The 19,253-nt window shown below is 42.4% G+C and overlaps 1 protein-coding gene, 1 long non-coding RNA gene and 1 other non-coding gene across 3 annotated transcripts; 1 reads left to right on the forward strand and 2 right to left on the reverse strand.

The window, feature by feature from the left end:
• Positions 1–5,100: 5,100 nt before the first annotated feature.
• On the reverse strand, positions 5,101–10,380 carry LOC117244524. Its single transcript, XR_004497790.1, has 2 exons — positions 9,200–10,380; positions 5,101–7,526 (listed from the first exon to the last, which is right to left on the reverse strand). It is a non-coding gene; the product is annotated as an uncharacterized LOC117244524 (long non-coding RNA).
• LOC117244621 lies at positions 7,808–8,080 on the reverse strand. The gene has a single exon (XR_004498064.1).
• An 80-nt stretch (positions 10,381–10,460) lies between the features above and the next one.
• Positions 10,461–18,098, forward strand: GLRX5 (glutaredoxin 5). Its single transcript, XM_015631706.1, has 2 exons — positions 10,461–10,813; positions 16,706–18,098. Exons 1-2 carry the CDS (start codon positions 10,510–10,512, stop codon positions 16,882–16,884), a joined length of 483 nt encoding a protein of 160 aa, XP_015487192.1. The 5' UTR covers positions 10,461–10,509; the 3' UTR covers positions 16,885–18,098.
• The last annotated feature ends 1,155 nt before the right edge of the window (positions 18,099–19,253 follow it).

Genomic DNA, 19,253 nt, shown 5'->3' on the forward strand with positions numbered 1-19,253 from the left:
GCCAGCGCCGCCGGCCGCGGAGCCCCCGCCGAGGGCAGCGGGGCAGGGCTGGCCTTGGCGGCGGCAGCGACGGGCGGCCGTGGGCGCCAGGTGAGCCCTCTGCTATTTTTAGCGGAGTAAAATGCAGCAGAAGAGGAGAAGCTGAGTTTCTCACAGTATCGAGTCCTGGGGGACTCGCAGCTCCGGGAGTCACCGAACACCGAGCGACAAGCCCCGGGCGATCCTTGCCCGTGCCGGTAGCTCCGGCGATCCGTGCCAACACGTGGGGAAGACTCTTGGTGTTTCTTCTGAATGGTCAGCAGGCAGACTGCATCTCAGCACTTACACGTGCATCAAACATCCCCAGCTCATCACTGGCAGTGCCAACAGGAATTCATCCGGATACATTAGATTTTGGGGGGAAAAACCATCAACGAAAACTTAGTAAAAAAAACACCCTCTTTCCACTCTAGTACTGATTCAGACACAAAGTCTACTGCGTGTGCTCAATTATGGAAAAAAAATCAGAAACAAAAGGAGCAGCAGTGGAGGTGCACTGCGAACCACAGCGTCGGTTCTGTAGCCCAACGAGAGAAGCCAGAGTCATTAACATCTTGTGCTCAATCTGCAGCATCAGAAAGTTGTAATCGTGTGAGAGCCTGTGTGCTGAGCCACTGGGAGGGAAGGAGGAAAGAACGAACAGCTTCTTCATATTTGAACAGTAATATAATGTAAACAAACTTAATGAGCATGTGAAAAGCTTGCATTTCATAAAGAACTAAGCCATCCTCTTTGGCAGGGGTTATATTGCTGCCCTCTGCTGCTGGGAAGTTGGGCGGTTCATCTGCCTAACGAGCAAAATAAACGGCTATTTGCGATAAAAATCTCTGATTACACACAACAGCTCTGTGGCCAAGAGCCTCGAGATACATAGTTATGTATGTGCTGCCCACACCAGCAAGGTGATCTGTCATCCATGTGCCAACACACTCTTATCTCTAGTAGCTCTGTATTTATATTGCTCCCAAAGCATCAGGAATCCCTATCCTTCACCAGCAGTGGAAAAGGTTATAGGAAATTCTTTCAAAACTTTATGGTAATGAATGTACTTTTACGGTTGGCTCTGACCTTGAAGCTTCCACTGCCCACAGGGCATACTGTAGTAGTACAATTTGGGGTGACTATGTTTGAAATTGTCACTGAGAGGGGAACTGAATGTTGTAAACTCTTTGTTTACTCTTTGTTTTGCAAACCTTTCTTCTAATTTGGGAAATAATTTATTTGCTAGTTTGGCTTTGACAGGCTATTTACTTGGAGTAAGTTTATAAAGACTGTGTAAAATTGAATCTATGCCTATGCAACTGCCCTTGCCCATGATAATTCAGAGCTGAATATCAATGACCTTTGGAATAGTGTGAGGAAATGGATACAATCCAAATGGGTTGTAATCCAAAGGAATGCATCTAGAATAGGTAGATGACAGAGAATATAAAATCTTACTTGTGAATTTGCCTTAAGAAAGCAGGATCAGTTATCTTGGCGAGTAGATGAAATACTGTTACTGAAAGTGATTAATTCCTTAGGAAACCACCCCCTAGGAAGTTACTTTGCATACCTAGACCTTTCAAACCCCTGTATTCAGAAAGCTTGCTGGTGGGGGACAATACATCACTGTATCTAAAAACTGCTTGAATGAAGCTCCTCTTCTGCATTTTCCCATGTGGAGGCTTTCATGGCTCCGATTTTACTCCCTCAAACAGCTTGTACATGCTGAGTTACAAAAATCCCTACACACAGGCAAACAGCAGGCATTAAGTAAATGAGCATTCAGTGCATTACCCAAACAATAAAAAGCTGCCCACAAACCACACGTAAATGACAAAGGAGAGGTTAGAATGACTGCAAGCAGTGCGGAAGGGTGGAGGGGCTTCTGAAAAGGAAAGAACAGCAGCCCTAGCTCTCTTTCTTTGGAAGTAAGGAATATATTTTTAGAAGCAGTTAGCCCAGCCTATAAACCAAACCACAAGCATTTAGTCAGTGAATATATACCATTTTCAGGCATTTCCTGTGATGAGCAGAATGCCCAAGAGACTGGGTGGAAAGCACCAAATACTGCAAACGTAACAATGGTTTTGGCATGGCTTAGTACACAGGAGGGCCTGCATGACAGCTGTAGGGTATCAGAGAACCACTTAAAATGCTGCAGGGTAGCTGCTCTCTCTCATTAGTGTAACACACCCACTTATTCATGCTCATAACTGGTGACAAACTAGTATTACAAGGTATTAGGATGTTTTCCTTTATGTTTTCTTGGGTACAGCAACACAAAATTGTTATACAAATAATGAGTCACATGGCAGTCAGGGTGGGACAGCATTTGTTGGCAGAGTAACAGTTCTGTGAAGCATACCAGTGACATGTCTTTAGCATGAGAGGTTTCAATATTGGAGTTTTTCAGTGTTTTTTGTATTGTTTTTTAGCTACAAGACATTGCATATTGCTTGACAGAAAACTTTTGTGGGTGGTGGGGGGAGTTGCTACACAAGAACCCTCCCCTCAGTTAGTGAGGAATCAAAAACTGTAAACTCTAAATGCTGATGCCAAAGCAACATATCCTCAGGAGCACTAGGCCAAGGACCACACTGGCAAACCAAGCTAAGTTCCTGCCTCTCTTACCCATCCAGAGACCATATGGACTGAAACCCTGTATTTCACATTCTCCCTGCTGCATTTGCTGGACTCTCTACCTTTTGTCTAATTTGGCTCCACACCTGATCACAGACTGACTACCTCCACAGGGACGTGAGACTTCCTGTTATTGGATCAGTTCTGACACCCTGTCACTTTATGGCCAAAGTTTTTGTTGAATTAAGATTGGCAGAAAAATAATACCCCTTTCTTCCCAACTGGCCTCAGATATCAAGAGGGGCTGGGAAAAGCTGGGATTATTCTTAGTGATAGCAAAGTCAACACTAATGAACAGAAATTCAGGGCAAATGGGACATTGTAATTCCAATTATGTTCAATAAGAACTACCGCATTTTCAAATTCACAAATGGTGTGATACATTCTAAGTCTGGTCACATCCAATGAACTCTCAAGGCTGGCCTAGAAGTCCAATCCTGTTCAATTACTCCCACAGCCAGGTGCAACATACTGTAGTTTACTGAGCAACATACAGACAGGATCATATCAGAAGACTCCAGGGAGAACTTATAGTACCTTCCAGTCCCTAAAGGGGATGGATCTCTGATGTGCTTTGAAAGTGTGAAGGAAGCAGCAGCAAGCAAAATGGAAGGTTTAGGAGGATGCAGTGCTAACTTCTGTAACTAACAGCAATGCCCCCATTGGCACTCAGCAAAGGAGCCAGGGAAAACCAAGACTCCATGAAAATCAGGATTTGAAGGCAAATCTCCTGTGTAACAATTCCACTGCATTAGGGTTTCTTCCTTACTACTCTCCGCAAATTTTTTTTTAATTATAGAAGTTGCCAGCAACTAGTTTAAGAAAATATTCTCTGAAGTCCTCTGAATAGAGAGCAAAGACAACTGTTGTTATATGACATTCCATGATTAAAATTATTCCTTGCTTCCCTTCCCACCACAAATACAGTTTTGTTATACCAATTTCCCTGAGACTCAGTAGGTTTGGAGCTACACTTTCACCTTTAATAGTCTCCCTTTTCCTAGACATGACAGGTTTGTAGAACAATTTGTTTAGATCTAATCTTTTAGGGGTTGGGAAACACATGCTGCACCAAACAACTGTTGTATGCCAGTGTTTAAAAGATTGTCAGTCTTGGAAGTCTTTAGTTTTACTTTCTTCCTTCCATGGCACACAGACCTTAAATCATTCACCGTGGTAGTCAAGCATGATAAAACAGAGCACTCTGATTGCTTCAAACTAGAGTACAGTGACAAAAAGCAGCTGTGAGGGTATACATTTGTCTCCTTCTGTCTCCCAGGACTAGCAAGGATGAAAAAGTAGGATGTGAACAAAGAGCAAAAGGGCTACTGATAAGAAAGGGAGTCCAAGGATGATTCAGAGTGATCTGAGCATCACTATGACAAGGAAAGTGATTGTTCTGAAACTCAGAGCTTTCTGCCAGGCTGAAAATGCTTTTGTTTGTCTGTTTAAAATGAAGTCAAGCTGATTATAAAGCAGGCTTTTATACAAGACCAAGAACTGCTACAATTAAATGACACACAACTTTCAGGGCCAAGATCTTTATCCTGCAAGTTGCTAGCTATGTTGAGGCTGGGGAAGCAATCTCAGGTGCCATGGATATTAGCAAGGGAAGAAAGCTACTGTGAACTTAAGAGGAAACACTTGAATTACTGCAGGATGGAAACTTCAATCACCAAATTACAAGAAATTAACTTAAAGGGAAGCATTAGAAAGGATGCAATTATTTTAAAGGAAATGACAAAAGATACATATGCTTGCATTTGTGGAGAAGCTGCCTGTTCCATGAAAGAACTGCTTGTCCTCTAAAGGGCATAGTTAATAATTATCCCCCCAAAAACTTGTCTGCTATGAGCAATAAAACCACTGCATGTGCACAGTGAGAGTAATGAATATCACCCTATCTATATGGAGCATTTATAAGTACTCTTTGAAAAGTCAGATTTTCAAAACATACACATTTTTCAAAAACAGAAAGTAAAAACATTTTAGAACATCAAAAATTCCCAAACCTCCCTCGTCTACATATTGTTATTTCTGATTTTACAAGTTTTTCTTTTTAATTAACTGCATCAATCGAAAAATTCAAGTTTCTGAGCTCCTCTTTAAGAATCTGCATTTTTACCTCCCACACGAGATACTTTGACTCCATTCTTCATCTTTGAGTCCACACATTACAAATTCAAGTATGCCCAACACACCCACTCCTCCTCTCCCATTTTAAGTTTCTGCTACGTGTTTGCATCTGATTTTCTTCACATCACATAAAAACTCTGCAGACCACATGATATAGTCCTACTGTACTCATGGACACTTTTAACATACACATGACATCAATACCTGTGGTCAGCAGGCAGGGATTTAAAGCACACCAAGTTCAAAGCACCTGCTGATTTCACAAACACGCATTCCTAGAAAAAATTAAAGACTAAAGGGTGTGCACAGAAAGAATCTTTATTAATATATTGTAGTACCAAGCTTAAAAGCTCTTAAGATATACAAAAAACCCTCATTAAGATTCTTCATACCAATTCCTTCTACTTTACAAATACAGTATTGTGTGCAGAACTCTTGAATTTTTACTTGGGGAAATAGGTCATAGAGATGAAACTCACATGTGAATGATGTGCTTGGTACTATCTGTCTTCTGCCACAGAGAAGATCAAATAGCCAGTGCTATTTATTAAAGCCAAGTTGAGTTTTTGTAACGAGATGCATTTCTCAAAATTACATACCAAAATACTTTAATTAAAACCAGAAGTATACAGGAGAGGTAAGGTAATTCAGAAGTGCTGACCAAGAAGGGATGTAACCAGAGGTACCAAGCAATCAGCCCTGCCCTTGTAGCACAGTGTGTAACTCTGGCCTCACCCGGACCGAAGCTCCCAGGGCCCCCTCGTGGTCATGACACACACGATAATCGCAGACGCTCTTGAGCACCTCACTGCACCTGCATGCTTCTCAAATAAACAGAGCCAGTGAAAGCACCCCTGGCAGCACTGCCGTGACAGTGTGCTGGCAGACCTTAACTGAGGCACAAGAACCTCACAGGCAGTGAGCACCTGGGGTTTTCCCAGCCTTTCTACAAGCTGAGACACTTCCAGCACTTTAAGTAAATTACAGCTCTACAAATTACCATACCAGAGACCAAGACCCTGTTTCTGTGCATGAGAGTGCACAGGAAGCAAAGAACAGGACATGCATTTGGTTACAATACCATAACTCCACTCCATAGCCTTCTATAGCTCAGGACTTGATACCACAATGATGTATTTATAATAAGGAGATCAATTTTTTTCTTGAGCTTGCCCAGTCTTTTTCTACGGCCCATCAAAGATTTTAGCAATCCTAACTCACGGATGAAAAGAGGCCAGAGGTGCTCTCATTAGAGGCAGTATTTCTCAGTTCTGCACAGAAATAGATGCATATAAAATTATTCTTCCTCTGTAATACTGAAAGACTCAAGTACCATTACCACCTGCAAATTCAGAAACAAGGATTTAGCAGATTTTCATATGCCAGAACAGTTCCAAGCAGCTTACTTATCCCAAAGAATAAACCTGCTCCTCTCTTACAGAGGTCACAGTACTTGTCCTTGCTTGGGGACAGTGTCACAACTCACAAAGCTGAAAAAAACCTCACAAAGAGGCAGACAGTGATACCAGTGTCATTAAGAACTAAATTAAGTCTAAAGAGTGCCTCATTTAAAGGTCCACATTCAAGCAGCCTGAACATGACCTTCCATTCTGTTTGTTAAATGTGGGGCTCAGACATTTCTCCTCGGATGTTCACCATGATCCCTCTCTGCCAAAGCTATCTTTACATGGTTTAAATCAAAAAACTACCTTAGGTCATGTTTATATCCCCATTAGTTAAATTGATACAGGTCATTTTGTAAATATTCTTCACCTCTCTCATTTATGAAATGGACTACTGTATTTTAAGGCCAACACAAATATCCTCTTAGGAATATGCCATAAATCCATGGATATTATTTTCTTACCTATCCAGCTCAGAAACAAACTTAGGTATAGATCTCCAGGTTAGATCCAAAACAGGATCTAACAGGTACAGTTCAGGTTCCAAAATGTCTATTTCCCTGTAAAACACCCGCAGCATTGCTTTGTTTCTGCTGTTTGTTGCACAACTTTTTAAAACTAGCACATTTCCAAAACTTTTCACAGATGTGTTTTCAGTGCTCACAAGTTAGGAAGCCCAGAATTGTAAGTACATTTTAGTCATTCATACTTCTCTCAAAGCTGAGGATATGTTGCTGCTGCCAGATGTTACTGTGATGGTACACTGAGATTATTTACCAGGCATGCAAAACAGCAGGAGTTCAAGCTATCCCACTTAAAAACTTCAATAACCAACAAAAAAAAACCAAAAAAACCCCACCTAAATAGTGCTCGATTGTTAGGGCATAACAAGGGACTTCATTTTCAGCCACTATCACAATTAAGAATGACACATATATCAGACTTGAACATAAAGATGTGTCCTGTTCTGATAAGCTGAAATGAGACTTTTCTTTCTCACTAGCTAATTTAGCCCTCCCCTTTTTCAAAAGAATTAAAAACCTTTTTGCTGACAGCATCATTCTTGGATTTCCACCTCCTTGTGTACCATGTGAGAACAAACCACAAACTGATAAATCATAATTCTGTTCTGCAGCAGAATGTCTGAAGTAAACCCAGTTTATGACTGACTGAGCATTTAATCCTTGCAGTTTGAATACTGGTGCTTTTATGAGTTTTCAAAAATGAGGTGATAGGTCTTCTAACAGGAACATCAGCAAAATGCCAGGAGTCTTATGGGAATTCCATTAATATTTCTTCTGAACAGATGATTTAAACCATTATCTGAAAAACACAAGAAGTTTCACTTAGACTAATAGATGGTGACATAATTATCTGTTTCTAGAGTGTAATGGACAAATTGTTCTAAGTTTTATCAGCAGGTAAGTGTTTATCCTCTGAGTGCTGCATATTGCATAATCCAAAAGCATTTGACCATACTAAGTATTTTATTAAAAAGCATTCAGTTAAGCTTAATATCTCATAGGCCAATCTCATAAAACTACAGTAACTACAAATTCAACTATTTAACCTAGTACACAAGACTTCTGAGAAGCTTTCCAGCATTTTATAGCAGTTTTTTCAGTGTTCAGCAGATGTTACTCTATTTGCTAAACAATATCAGACTGCAAAATTGCTCTTACTGTTGATAGATCAATAATGACATGGGAAAAGTCATTATCTCCGTGGCAACAGAGTGGCAACTGTTGGAGGAATATTGCGCATGTTGCTGCTGCGCTCTGACAGTCATGCCTCGGCTTCCTCATGCTGCTGCTCTCTCTGCAAGCCCGGTATGCCCAGGGTACCAACAACCAAGGGCACCTCTTAGACTACAGAGGATTAAACTACAGCTGTGGTTATATGGTTGCTGAAAGAATATATACTCACAGGGTTTATTACACTTGAGCCTGATGTCTTTATGTTACTTATTTTTAATGAACCATCCCTTTGTAGAAATAGCTAGGACAAAATTCAGGAAGGCAAATAGCACAGTATTCTGTTCATAGCCCAACATTTCATTGAAAGAAAACACTTAGTTGTCATTAAGAATAAAAAGATACCTTTCTTGTCCATCAATTTTTATTTAATTCCACTTTGACTCCCCAGGATGTAAAAGCGGCAGGAGTCTTTATACTTGATTAAAATGACAAAAGAGGCCACCTCTTTTGTCATTTAATGATATTACATTTAACACTTGTTAGGTCTTTCTATATTGCAAGTCCGACAAATAGGAAAACATACTTTTACTCTGCATAAGTTACTGCAGTTCCATCTAGCACAAACAAGACTTTTTTTTTTTTTTTTCATACTGCACAACCTTCACCATGTTAATCACAATTAATCACAGAAAGCAAACACTCCTCTCTGTCTTGATCACCACGGCTGAGCCTGGCTTGTGATTTTCTTGAAAGCAAAACATACCAACTCACAAATTACATGGTGTTCATCATCAACACAATGTATGAACTTTGTCTTCAGATTAAACATAGAAAGCATTTCCTCAAAAATACATCTACATTTAGATACTGCAACACGGTACTTATTCATGACCTATTCACATGGGATGACAAAGAGCAAGTTTGTAACAATTCCCTTTGCAATCTGTTCTTAATAAATTTAAATAAAATGAAAGAGAAGTGATCTTGAGGTGGCTTAAAAAAAAATTAAAACAAAGTTGCCAGTCACGCATCAGCTGGATTCCACAAAATACAAGAATGAGGCAAGCAGTCCTCCTGAACGCTGAAAACAAGCTGGTCTTGTTTGTAAAGCTCTCACAAGAACAGAACTGGATGGCAGAAGTTATTTTCCATACAAATGTAAATAAGACAAATGGTCACTAATATACCAAAAGTCCAGATGCAATGTAAATTAGCACTCAAAATACACTGTGACTTGTTACTTGTGAGAGACTGTATTCTAGTACAGAGGAAAACTCTTCAACATTTTCTTCTACTTACAGGATGGACCCTGCTGCTTTCGGAGACCGCCACGCTCTGCGCCAAGTTCTTGGAAAGAATACGGCATCTGCCCAGGAGAGCAAGCAAAGCTGGCTGCACAGGCGGCCGTCTGCAGGACACGTTCCAAATCCAGCACTTCTCTGGCTGACATTCGGCAGCCCTGCCCTTGCTCCGGCACTGACTGAACCATCCTTTTGCGCAGGCAGCCAAGCCCAGTCTTGCTCCCATTCTTCCATGCCGCTGCCACCCCTGCCAGTTGCTCGGGTGACAGCACAAGCTGTGCAAAACTACTCGGGCCTCCGCTCTCAGCACCAAATCGGAACATGCAAAGCACCGCTACCTTCTCAGGGACAAACCTCCTGATTTAGCCCATCAAAAATCAACCAAACCCGGGCAACTGAACGCAGTCAAATCGGTCCCGGACACGGCCAAAGCCAGGAAGGAGACAGAGCCATGCTTTGCCAGCTGTCCACAAACAGCCTCCGCCGCCTGCGGGTACAGAAGCTGCCGACTGAACGGGGGAGCGGCTCCCCGCTGCCACCGGGGCACCCCAGCACGCTTCAGCACCGCAGCTACTCCAGCGCAGCCCCGCTCCATCAGCCCCTTCTCCCCGGATTTCCCTTGACCCAAACACAGTCCCAGCCCGAGGGATCTCCACCACCGCCTGCACCACCGAAGGGCCGGCGGGTTAAACCCCAGATCCCACCCGAAGGCCGGCGACGCCGGCACAGCCCGGAGGTCCTCGAGGGCCCCCAGGCCCGAAGGGAGAGGCTGAGCACAACAGCGGCCGCCCAGCAAGGCCTCCCCGCCGTGCTGCTCAGCCCTCCCCGCGGCCCAGCGGAGCCGACGGTGCTGGCGCGGGAGGGGAAGCGCGGCCGGTCCATGCCGGGGATATCGCAGGCCCGGGCAGGAGCAGCAGCACCCACACGTGCGGCCGCCACCCGGAAGCGGAAGGAGCCTCACACCAATCGCCCGCCGCCCACCCGAGCATCCAGGGAAAAGCCCCGCCCCGGGGCAGCCTGACCAATGGCGTCCGCGGAGGGGGCGGGATTAACCAATCCACGTTAGATTGACAGGTCTCCCCCCCAATGCAGCCGCAGCGCTTCTGTTCCCTCCACTAGGAAAACGAAGCAGCCTTAGGGTTGCTGGGCGGGACAAGTCCCGCTGCATCTCAGCGCTATTGGCTGTGGGTGCTGATTGGCGGGTGCCTGCACCTATGCGAGGGAAGCTCTCCGGCGGCCCGGCGGCCGTTCGCCAATGGGCGGGCGGTGCGGGTGCGGGTGCGGTGCGGCGGTGCCGGCGGCGGGGCGATGAGAGCGGCGGTGCGGACGGGGTGGCGGATCGGGGCCGCCGCCGCTTTGCGGGGCCGGACCGGGCGCCCGCTCAGCCAGGCGGCCGAGGAGGGCGGCGGGGCTGAGGGCGGCGGCGGCGGCTCGGGGTCGCGGGAGGCGGTGGAGCGGCTGGTGCGGGAGCACCCGGTGGTGGTGTTCATGAAGGGCAGCCCGGCGCAGCCGCTCTGCGGCTTCAGCAACGCCGTGGTGCAGATCCTGCGGCTGCACGGCGTGGAGGATTACCGCGCCCACGACGTGCTGCAGGACCCCGACCTCCGCCAAGGTCAGCGCCGGGCCGGGCCGGGCTCACCTCTGGGTGCCGTCTCCCCGGGGCCTGTGCAGCCCAAGCCGGCTCCTGGTGGGGACAGAGCCGGGGCCGGTTCCCTGTGGAAAGGGCCCTCGGGAGCTGCCGGGAGGCCGGACTTGTCTTAACTCCCCTGACTTCGGGCACTGTGGGCGCGGCCCCTGTCCGCCTGTCCCACCCGTAACTTGACTCTTGCTTTGTTGGGTGGGCTGGCTTGGGCTCTGTTCTTTTTTCATCGTGGGAAGAAGGGCAGCGGAGCTGGGGAAGGGTCTGGAATGCATGTCCTGTGAGGAGCGGCTGAGGGAGTTTGGTGATGTCTAACCTGGACGAGTGCCATGGTGTCTGCACGGGTGACCTTATTACTCTCTACTACTACATTAAAGGAGGTTGTAGCCATGTGGGAATCGGCCTCTTCTCCCAGGCAATAAGCGACAGGACGAGAGGACAGTCGTAAGTTGTGCCAAGGGAGCTATAGGTTGGATACTAAGAGGAATTTCTTCCCAGAAAGGGATTATTAGACATTGGGATGGCCTGCCCAGGGAGGTGTTGGAGTCACCACCCCTGGAAGTGTTTAAGGAAAGCCTGGATGTGGCACGTAGTGCCATGGTCCAGTTGACAAGATAGTATTCAGTCATGGATTGGATTCAATCATCTCGGAGGTCTTTTCTAACCTAATTAATTGTGGGATTCTGTTTGGGTGTTAGTAGAACTAGAAGTGTATTGCAGAGATGTGCCATTGAGGTTGCTGCCCAAACGCCCTGGTTTGGTTTTTGTGACCCTCCCTGTGTTCAAGAGGTCTCAGTTATCAGCAGAGCGCAGTTGTGTGTGCAGGGTGATGCTTGGAGATTGGGCTCTTTGTGCCACGCTGCCTTGCCTGGTTCAAAGATAGAGAGCTGCATTAAAGACTTCTGAAATACTTTGTTATCAGGTTTTGTCTCCCCTGTGAACAGTTTAGGGAAATTTCACGTATGGCTTAGACTTGTACTACTTGATTCCCAGCTGGTACTGCCTGCTGGGATTCTCTTGATAAAATACAAATTTATGCTAATCATTTGCACAAGAAATATTTAGTAATCGTTTCACCATTACTGCACAAGTGGTAGTAGCTATTCTATATACGGGGTTTTTTGCCAGATGTGGAAAGCTAGTAATCTGTTCTGGTAATGCTTTTCATCTTTCCCTCTTAAATGTGCATAGCTGACTGTTGAGGTTCTATGTGGTTATTTGAGAAAGTTTTAAAACAAAAAAAGTATATACAAGTATATAGTAATTAGGCTTGTATGTGTGTGGCATTAACAGTTCTTGCCCAGAATACACTAAAATGTGCTTTAAAGCCACGTGCTGGCTTGTATCAGGTGACTTTGTTCTCCTTTGTTTTTGGTGTCATCTGACTAACTCAGTTTTTTATTAGCTCTTAGCTAAAAGGCTGATTTCTCCAGTCTTTGTTCACTTTTCAATTCACAACTATAATAGTTGTTATGGTCTAAAAGCTTAGATACTGGAATTTCTGTGTAGTGACATCTTTTTTTAATGAAGGCTGGTTTTGTTCAAGTAAATCTTCCTCTGCCTTTGCATGTGAACAAATCATGGTCATTTTCTAAACTTTGTTTACATATCTGAATTTATTAATTGTATTGTTAACTAGAACAAACTCTTAACCTCTTCCCACAACTCATAAATTAAAAAGGAGGGGAAAAAACCACTGAAATAAAACCATCAACATTTAACTTTCGGTTAAGGGGGCTTTTGTGAGCCTCTGAATGGGCAATGAATTTATAAGTTACAGTCTCTGAGCACTTGACCATGTGAATAGATAGTATTTTCTTCCTGTGTAATTTAAATTTTTCTTCCACATGAACTTGGACTTGTGCTAGGTAATGAGAGAGGTTAGTATCCTTCTGGCTTTTAAATTGAAATTCATGTCTTGATCCAGCCCTCCAGTGTCTAAGCTACATAGAATGCAGTTACGGGAGTGTACCCTTGCACAATATCCTGCTGGTTCTCAGGTGCTTAAAGAAGTTGTTCTATTACTTTCCATGCACCAGCTTTGGTACCTGTCCAACTGTGTAGAGGGCCAGCTCAATTTATTATCTGGATCACTGGGCTTGCAAGTTGAAGTAGCAGTTTGGACCGTGAGCTGAGTGCCACAGCTAGCACAAAGAACTGAGCTTTGAACATTTGGGGGAACAACACAGCCATTTTCAAGGGCAGCAGAATTCTTGTACTGCTTCAGGTGTATTACCTACTGCACCCTAAAGCCAAGAGAAGACAGGGCTGCTCAAAGCTATAGTTCTCTAAGTTGCCAGCTGTCTTTCAGCAGTGACTGACTGAAGGCCAGGATCTGGCCTCAAGTGCCAAACAGTTAGATATGCAGCATGTTTCTAGGCTTTTGTGAAGGTAGTCTGCACTGCATGCATGCATGCATGCATAGTGAGGGAGTGTGGAACCTTTAGCTGTGAAAGTATCAAGTACATCAACAAAAGACTGATCTGCAAGGAGATTGCTGTATGAGAGCTGGCCACCAGCTTTGTGTTCACCTGAACCTAACTTCAATGTCTGAATATATGTGTGCTTATACATTTGTAGTAGGCTCTTGGAGGAAGGATAATTCAGGCATGTCTGGATTGCCTGTTGGTTTCTTGCCTGTATCTATTGAAACACCTTATTTTTAGCTATTTATAGTTCCATTGGTGAAGCGTACCCTGTGCTAAAATATGGCAAGCTGTAAACCTAGAGCAACTCCCCTGCTTGCTTCTTTACCTAAAAACTCAGATCTGTGAAACTAAAGTTATTGGTACTTCATGTGATCTATCTGAACTTGAGCTGAAGATACACTTCCCTGATACACAAATGCTTCCTTATCAAAGCTGGTTTAAGAGACCTTGGCACCCTCTTGGGCTCCATGGCAGTTCAGGTTTCTCTAAGTCAGTTCTCAACTGATGGACAGCATTAGACTGGTTCCAGTCACTGAGGCGGAGAGGTTTGGGATTACATACTGGAAAATTGGTGGTTTAAACTGTTGGAGTAGTTCACCCTCAGATTATTTTCATTATTGTCTCTACATTATCTAAGCATGGGATGCTGCCAAGCGGGTGTTCTTGATCCTTTCTCCCACTCTTGGCTAGCCTTCCCTCAGTAAGTATCAGTGTATCAGTGCTAATGGTTCTCAGGCTTTGGAATAGGCTGCACAGAGCAGTGTTGGAATCCCTGTCCCTGGAAGTGTTTAAAAGGCATGTGGATTTGATACTTGGGATATGGTCTACTGGTAAATAAATGATGGTGCTGAGTTAACAGTTGGATTCTGTGATCTTAGAAGTATTTTCCAACCTTAATGGTTCTGTTATGTCCATGAAATGTGTTCCTTTTCTGGAGCAAGTGTGGTAGGAATCAGTGTTGCTTGATTCAGTTCTTTGATGTGGCCCATCCTTCATCAGTGCTAATGCTGCCAAGAGAGGCTGAGAATTGATAACTGCAGCTGAGGAGAGGGTTGGGGGTGTGCTGGATACCTGTTTCAGTAGCTCTTTGCACTGATCTTGGTTTCTCAGTTATTTTCATTGTGCTACCACAGGTGTCAGACTGAACTCCTGACCTGTGGAGTGTGTTTTTCCAAAGTAAACAGCATTTCAGAGCAGAAGTTGCAGCTTCTGAAGTACAGCAAAGAACCAGTCTGCAGAGAGGTTGGAGATCCCTTGGGATGTCCAAAAGAATCATCACAAACGTGCATCCTGAGTGCAGCAAGCGTAGCCCAAGCTAACTTTAACACCACTACAGCAGTGTCAGTAACCGCTGCACTGAGGTGAGGCTTGGGGGGCCAGTGGAGGGAGCATTCAGTTTGTGACCTGGGAGAGCCCCAGCACAGAGGCATTTAAAGCAGCTTGTCCAGCACGTGAAATGCAGCACACAGAGCAAATGAGCTTGATGGTATTCTGACTTTTATATGAAGCTGGATAGGTCCTTGAAAGTACTATCAGTGCTTGTATATGTGTGCAGTTGGGTCCTTGAAGAAAATATTTCTGTGAAAGAATTATTGGTGGAAATGCTATCTTGGAATGCCCATTAGCAGTAGATTTATTATGCATAGCCCTTGGTTCTCAGTTCGTGTTTAGCATTGTGGTATCTGAAGAAAAATGAGCCCTATTTCATATCTGCAGTGGCTCTTTGACCAGGGTCATCCTTGACATGTCTTAATCATGGAGCACAGTTTTTCATTGAAATTTGGATAGGTTAAAAGATATTTAGGACAGTTTAAGCAGTTTTGAGTATTCAAAGGCCAAAGGGCATTTAAGAAAAGTATTGCTAAGTGCAAGTTGACATCAAATCTTAAAAATTCTGCAAGCTAAGGAAGGAGTTACAAGTGGTAAAGATGGAGGTTAGATGGTTATGGGTTCCCTTTGGCCTTTATTTATATGCTAAACTTCCTACTTTGGGTTTACGAAACATTGGTTGTCCATGCACAAAATCTGAAGTCAGTATAAAATCTCTTAGCTGACGTATGTAGTGGTTTGGAACAATTAGTCACAACAATCTTTTTTTGTCTATGCTACTGTTATTATTTTTTTATTTTTTTTTAGGCTACTGAATTTTTTAAGCATGTTGCATTTTGCTAAGGAGAATTATTAGCTATATTACATCTTTTATACATTAAAGTAATCCCGTTGTATCTTTTTGCACTTACACATATTTATTAAAAAAGAAAGTGGTTTAAGTTCCAATAAAGCAAGCATACTTTCCTTACATGGCTACTTCTTTACCTTGAATATTTTGGGCTTTGCCTTTTTAGTCTCTAGAGACTAAAATGTTTTCTAAGGGGAAAAACAAGTTCTCTTGTTTTATTGTAATAAGCCTCTTGTAATATTTGTTGGTGGGGGGTTGGCTTCCAAGTTGAGTGGACTCTGATGTTTTAAAAAGGTACTTCTGTAGGCTTAAGTTTGCTATATGGGGTTTTTTTCTGCCTTTGGCAGAAAAATTCCAGGCACTGCATGTTGGATATACATAAAAATGTTGAATTCAAAACTTGTCACCTAATCAAATGCTTATGGTTGTATTCTAAAAATAAGCAGCAGTAGGTTTTAGCTATTTTCTCTGTCACAGAAATAATGGCTTTGTTTGAAGGGTCATTTAAAAAGTGGCAAATTAGATACAAAGATTTTTCTGTGTAATTTTTTGTGTGATGCCTAAGTGCAAGCTGGTTTCAATGTGTATCATCCGATCAGTTTATATTTTTGTGTGGTCTTACATTTTCTTCTCTGATGTATAGTTTTAAGCTTTCATTCTGTACCTCATAATTGTGACTTGAGCTGTGTTTTGTTAAATGAGTACTTTTAAAGAGACTTCAGCCTGTGTGCCCCTCCCATGTGCTGTAAGGTCTGGCATTGAAAGATAAAGCAATTTGAAATTCGTAAGGCCTCTACAGGGGCAAATGTATCTTGCAGTTGAAATTGCAGGAATAAGTGTAACTGTATGAGTACAGAAAGAACATAAAGTATTTTAAAGTCCCTCTGGGAAACATAATAGAAAGTAAACAGTTCTCAATATTTTTCAATACTTCTCATTTCTGTAATTGATTGAAAGAGTCAAGTTTTCTTGTTGGGAGTAAGAGATGCGGTGTTTTTCCAGTTCCTGCTTGAAGTCAGTGTAGGAGCTGACTCCATATCTTTCAACCCACATCTTTGAGTTGGGGTGAGAAACAAACTTAATTCTAACATAGGTTTTTTTTCTGATAGTGCTCCTGTTACATATATTTTTGCCTTTATGGGAAAGAAATTAGAATATTAGTGGTAGAGTTAGGTGGGAGCAATGCATTCCTTTTAAAGTACCATTCTATTAGGAGAGGGGGGGAAGCCTCTAATAATTATTTTTTGTCTTATTCAGGAATAAAAAACTACTCCAACTGGCCTACCATCCCACAGGTGTACCTCAATGGTGAATTTGTTGGTGGCTGTGATATACTCCTCCAGATGCATCAGAATGGAGATCTTGTAGAAGAGCTGAAGAAACTAGGAATCCGTTCAGCACTTCTGGATGCAGAAAAAGACCAAGAGAAAAAGTAAAATGAGAAAAAACAATAAAAAATGCTGTGACAGGAATAAAGCAAATCTTTGATAAGAACTTGTTGCCCATAAAGCCTTACATACTTTAGGTCGAGGAAGGCATGTGTTTGAACTGACACTAAGTGAATGTTTCTTAGCTCATGGTAAATGTAGTGATCTTGGTATTTTGATTTATGTGTATCGTGAAAATTCGAGTATAACCACTGCACTGTAAAGCAAAGGTTTGTGAAAATTTGTGTTTTAAAAGAGTTCATTTCTAAAAGCGCTTTTCTTCTTTGAGGTGGGAGTAAACCAAAAGAACTAATGATATTTTTATGGGTTTTACGTGTGTGATTCTCTGTTCTTTGATACATGAACCTATACAAACAGCATTTGCATTCCCTTGCTTCTATTGAAAAAAGTATTAAGTAATAGTGCATCTGTTCTTCTGTTCAACTCCTGGTGATAAGACTTCCCGAGAGCCTGTAAAACCTGTGTAATAACATACAGTATAGGAGAAAACCAGTTTTTCAATGATATAGGAGAAAAAAAGATTATAAGAGAGTGCATGAAATATACTTTTATTCCAAAGGGTAAAAATAAACAGAACTTGTACAAATACATGTATAGTGGTCATTATTACTTTGTAATTTTCTGATGGCTTTTAAAACTGCTAGAATTGTGCCTAAATATTTTATAAAACCTTTTCTACCTCTTGCAAAACAGCTTTTTCCCCTGCTCATATACTTTGTGTATGGCAGTTCTGTGTCTGCTAAAATGTGGGAATTGTGTACGGCTTCAGTATTCTAGCTTGAAATAGTACAGGAGAAAACTTTAGTTATTACTGTAATCTTGTATTATTTGCTTATTATCTTTTTGTATTTGTTGTGTTTCCAAGTGTTTTCTCCTGACTGATGTGCTCAGGAGAACATAGTCTTCAAACGTGGGATTTACAGATTAAATGTTTGTGTGGGTAAGATGAGTGCAGCAGAGAGGTTACTGAATAGATAAATATTTCTTTGTGGAAAGTCTCTGAAGTGTTCAGTACCTACCTAACCACATTTCTCTAAATGAAAACAAATTATAATAACCAGTGTAGCTTCAGCTCTATAGCAATACTGCTAAGGTTAAAAGCTAACCAAGCTATTTTTAAATGCAGTTTAATTAATATAAACCAAGTCTGCATGTGAATTAGACAAATGGTTGGAAATAAACTGTGTTTTATGTTGATTGTCTGCAGTAGTTGCTCTTTATTTTAAATGTCTAATGAAACTTACACTACTTTTGCTTTGAAGCCTAAGATGTTTTCCACTGCATAGGATATGAAATGTGTTCTGGAGAAAGAAGAAATTATAAATGGTCAGTGAAAGACAGGAACAGGACTGGAACCTGTAGACAGGAGAGATTTGATGCAAGTTCTGCTTCTAAATCTCTCCTGCCCACTTAAGCCAGCAGTGGAGAAACTATACTAGAACATTCTGCAGAGGATTTACCAAACTGCTAACAGTAATCTTACTGCATAGCTGTAATGCAGTCAGGGTCAGCAGGATTATGTACAGAGTGTATGTTGTGTGTATTCACTTGGTCACCACAGCAGCTCTGGAGGTCTCTGTCTGACCACTGTGGAGGAGGAAGTTCCACTTGGGGCAGTCACTTGTGGCTGTAAGGCATGGAGGTGTGAGTGCAAGATTTTCTCTGTTCGTGTGCCACATCACATCATGCAAAGCTTAAGGTATCGATGAAGGCTTGTTCTGAGCATTTGAATTCAGATTAAATGAACTTCCTTATGGCTAATCACAAGTAGTTTTTGCCATTCTGAATATAAAACAATGTCTAGAAAAAGAAGTAAATTTCAGAAGTCTTTGGTTATTTGTGTTGAAATTGAAGTATTGAAGTGAATATAAATAAAAAGGTAATGAAGAAAATTTAATTATTTTCTGCTTCGATAGTTAACCCTTAGTCTGACTACTAAATAAATCTTTTAAAAAAGAATTCCCCAAATTTGCTGTTTCATAGTTCTCTAGTTTTCTGCACAAGATGTGCAGAAATTTTTCAGTAATATCTGCCAGCAATTTAACATAAAGGGAACTTTAGCATTGTCAGGTAGTCTTTATCCTCTGTGCAGCAAATTTTTTTCCCAGCATGAGTTCCTGCTTTTAAAAACCATAGAAGTTTTCTTTCTCTACTTTCTTCCCCTCTCTAGATTTTAATTACTTGATTAAACCTTTGCATAACATACATAGTACTGTTTATATCAATCTCTACCTGACTGGAACACGTTATTGAGCAAGTAAAAGCAGCAGTGATTCCATAAAGTGTATGTTACCAAGCCACAGTGGGAAATAAAATTGGGACTTCTGCTTGCATTCCTGTGCAAGCCATGCATTTCC

This window comes from Parus major, chromosome 5 (genome assembly GCF_001522545.3).
Source record: "Parus major isolate Abel chromosome 5, Parus_major1.1, whole genome shotgun sequence".
Lineage (NCBI taxonomy): Eukaryota > Metazoa > Chordata > Aves > Passeriformes > Paridae > Parus > Parus major.

Excerpts from the sequence above, each read along its gene's own strand:
- GLRX5 (XM_015631706.1), top strand. The coding sequence starts at position 10,510 with ATGAGAGCGGCGGTGCGGACGGGGTGGCGGATCGGGGCCGCCGCCGCT. Across the intron at positions 10,814-16,705 it reads GGACCCCGACCTCCGCCAAG|GAATAAAAAACTACTCCAAC; the intron begins GTCAGCGCCGGG and ends TGTCTTATTCAG.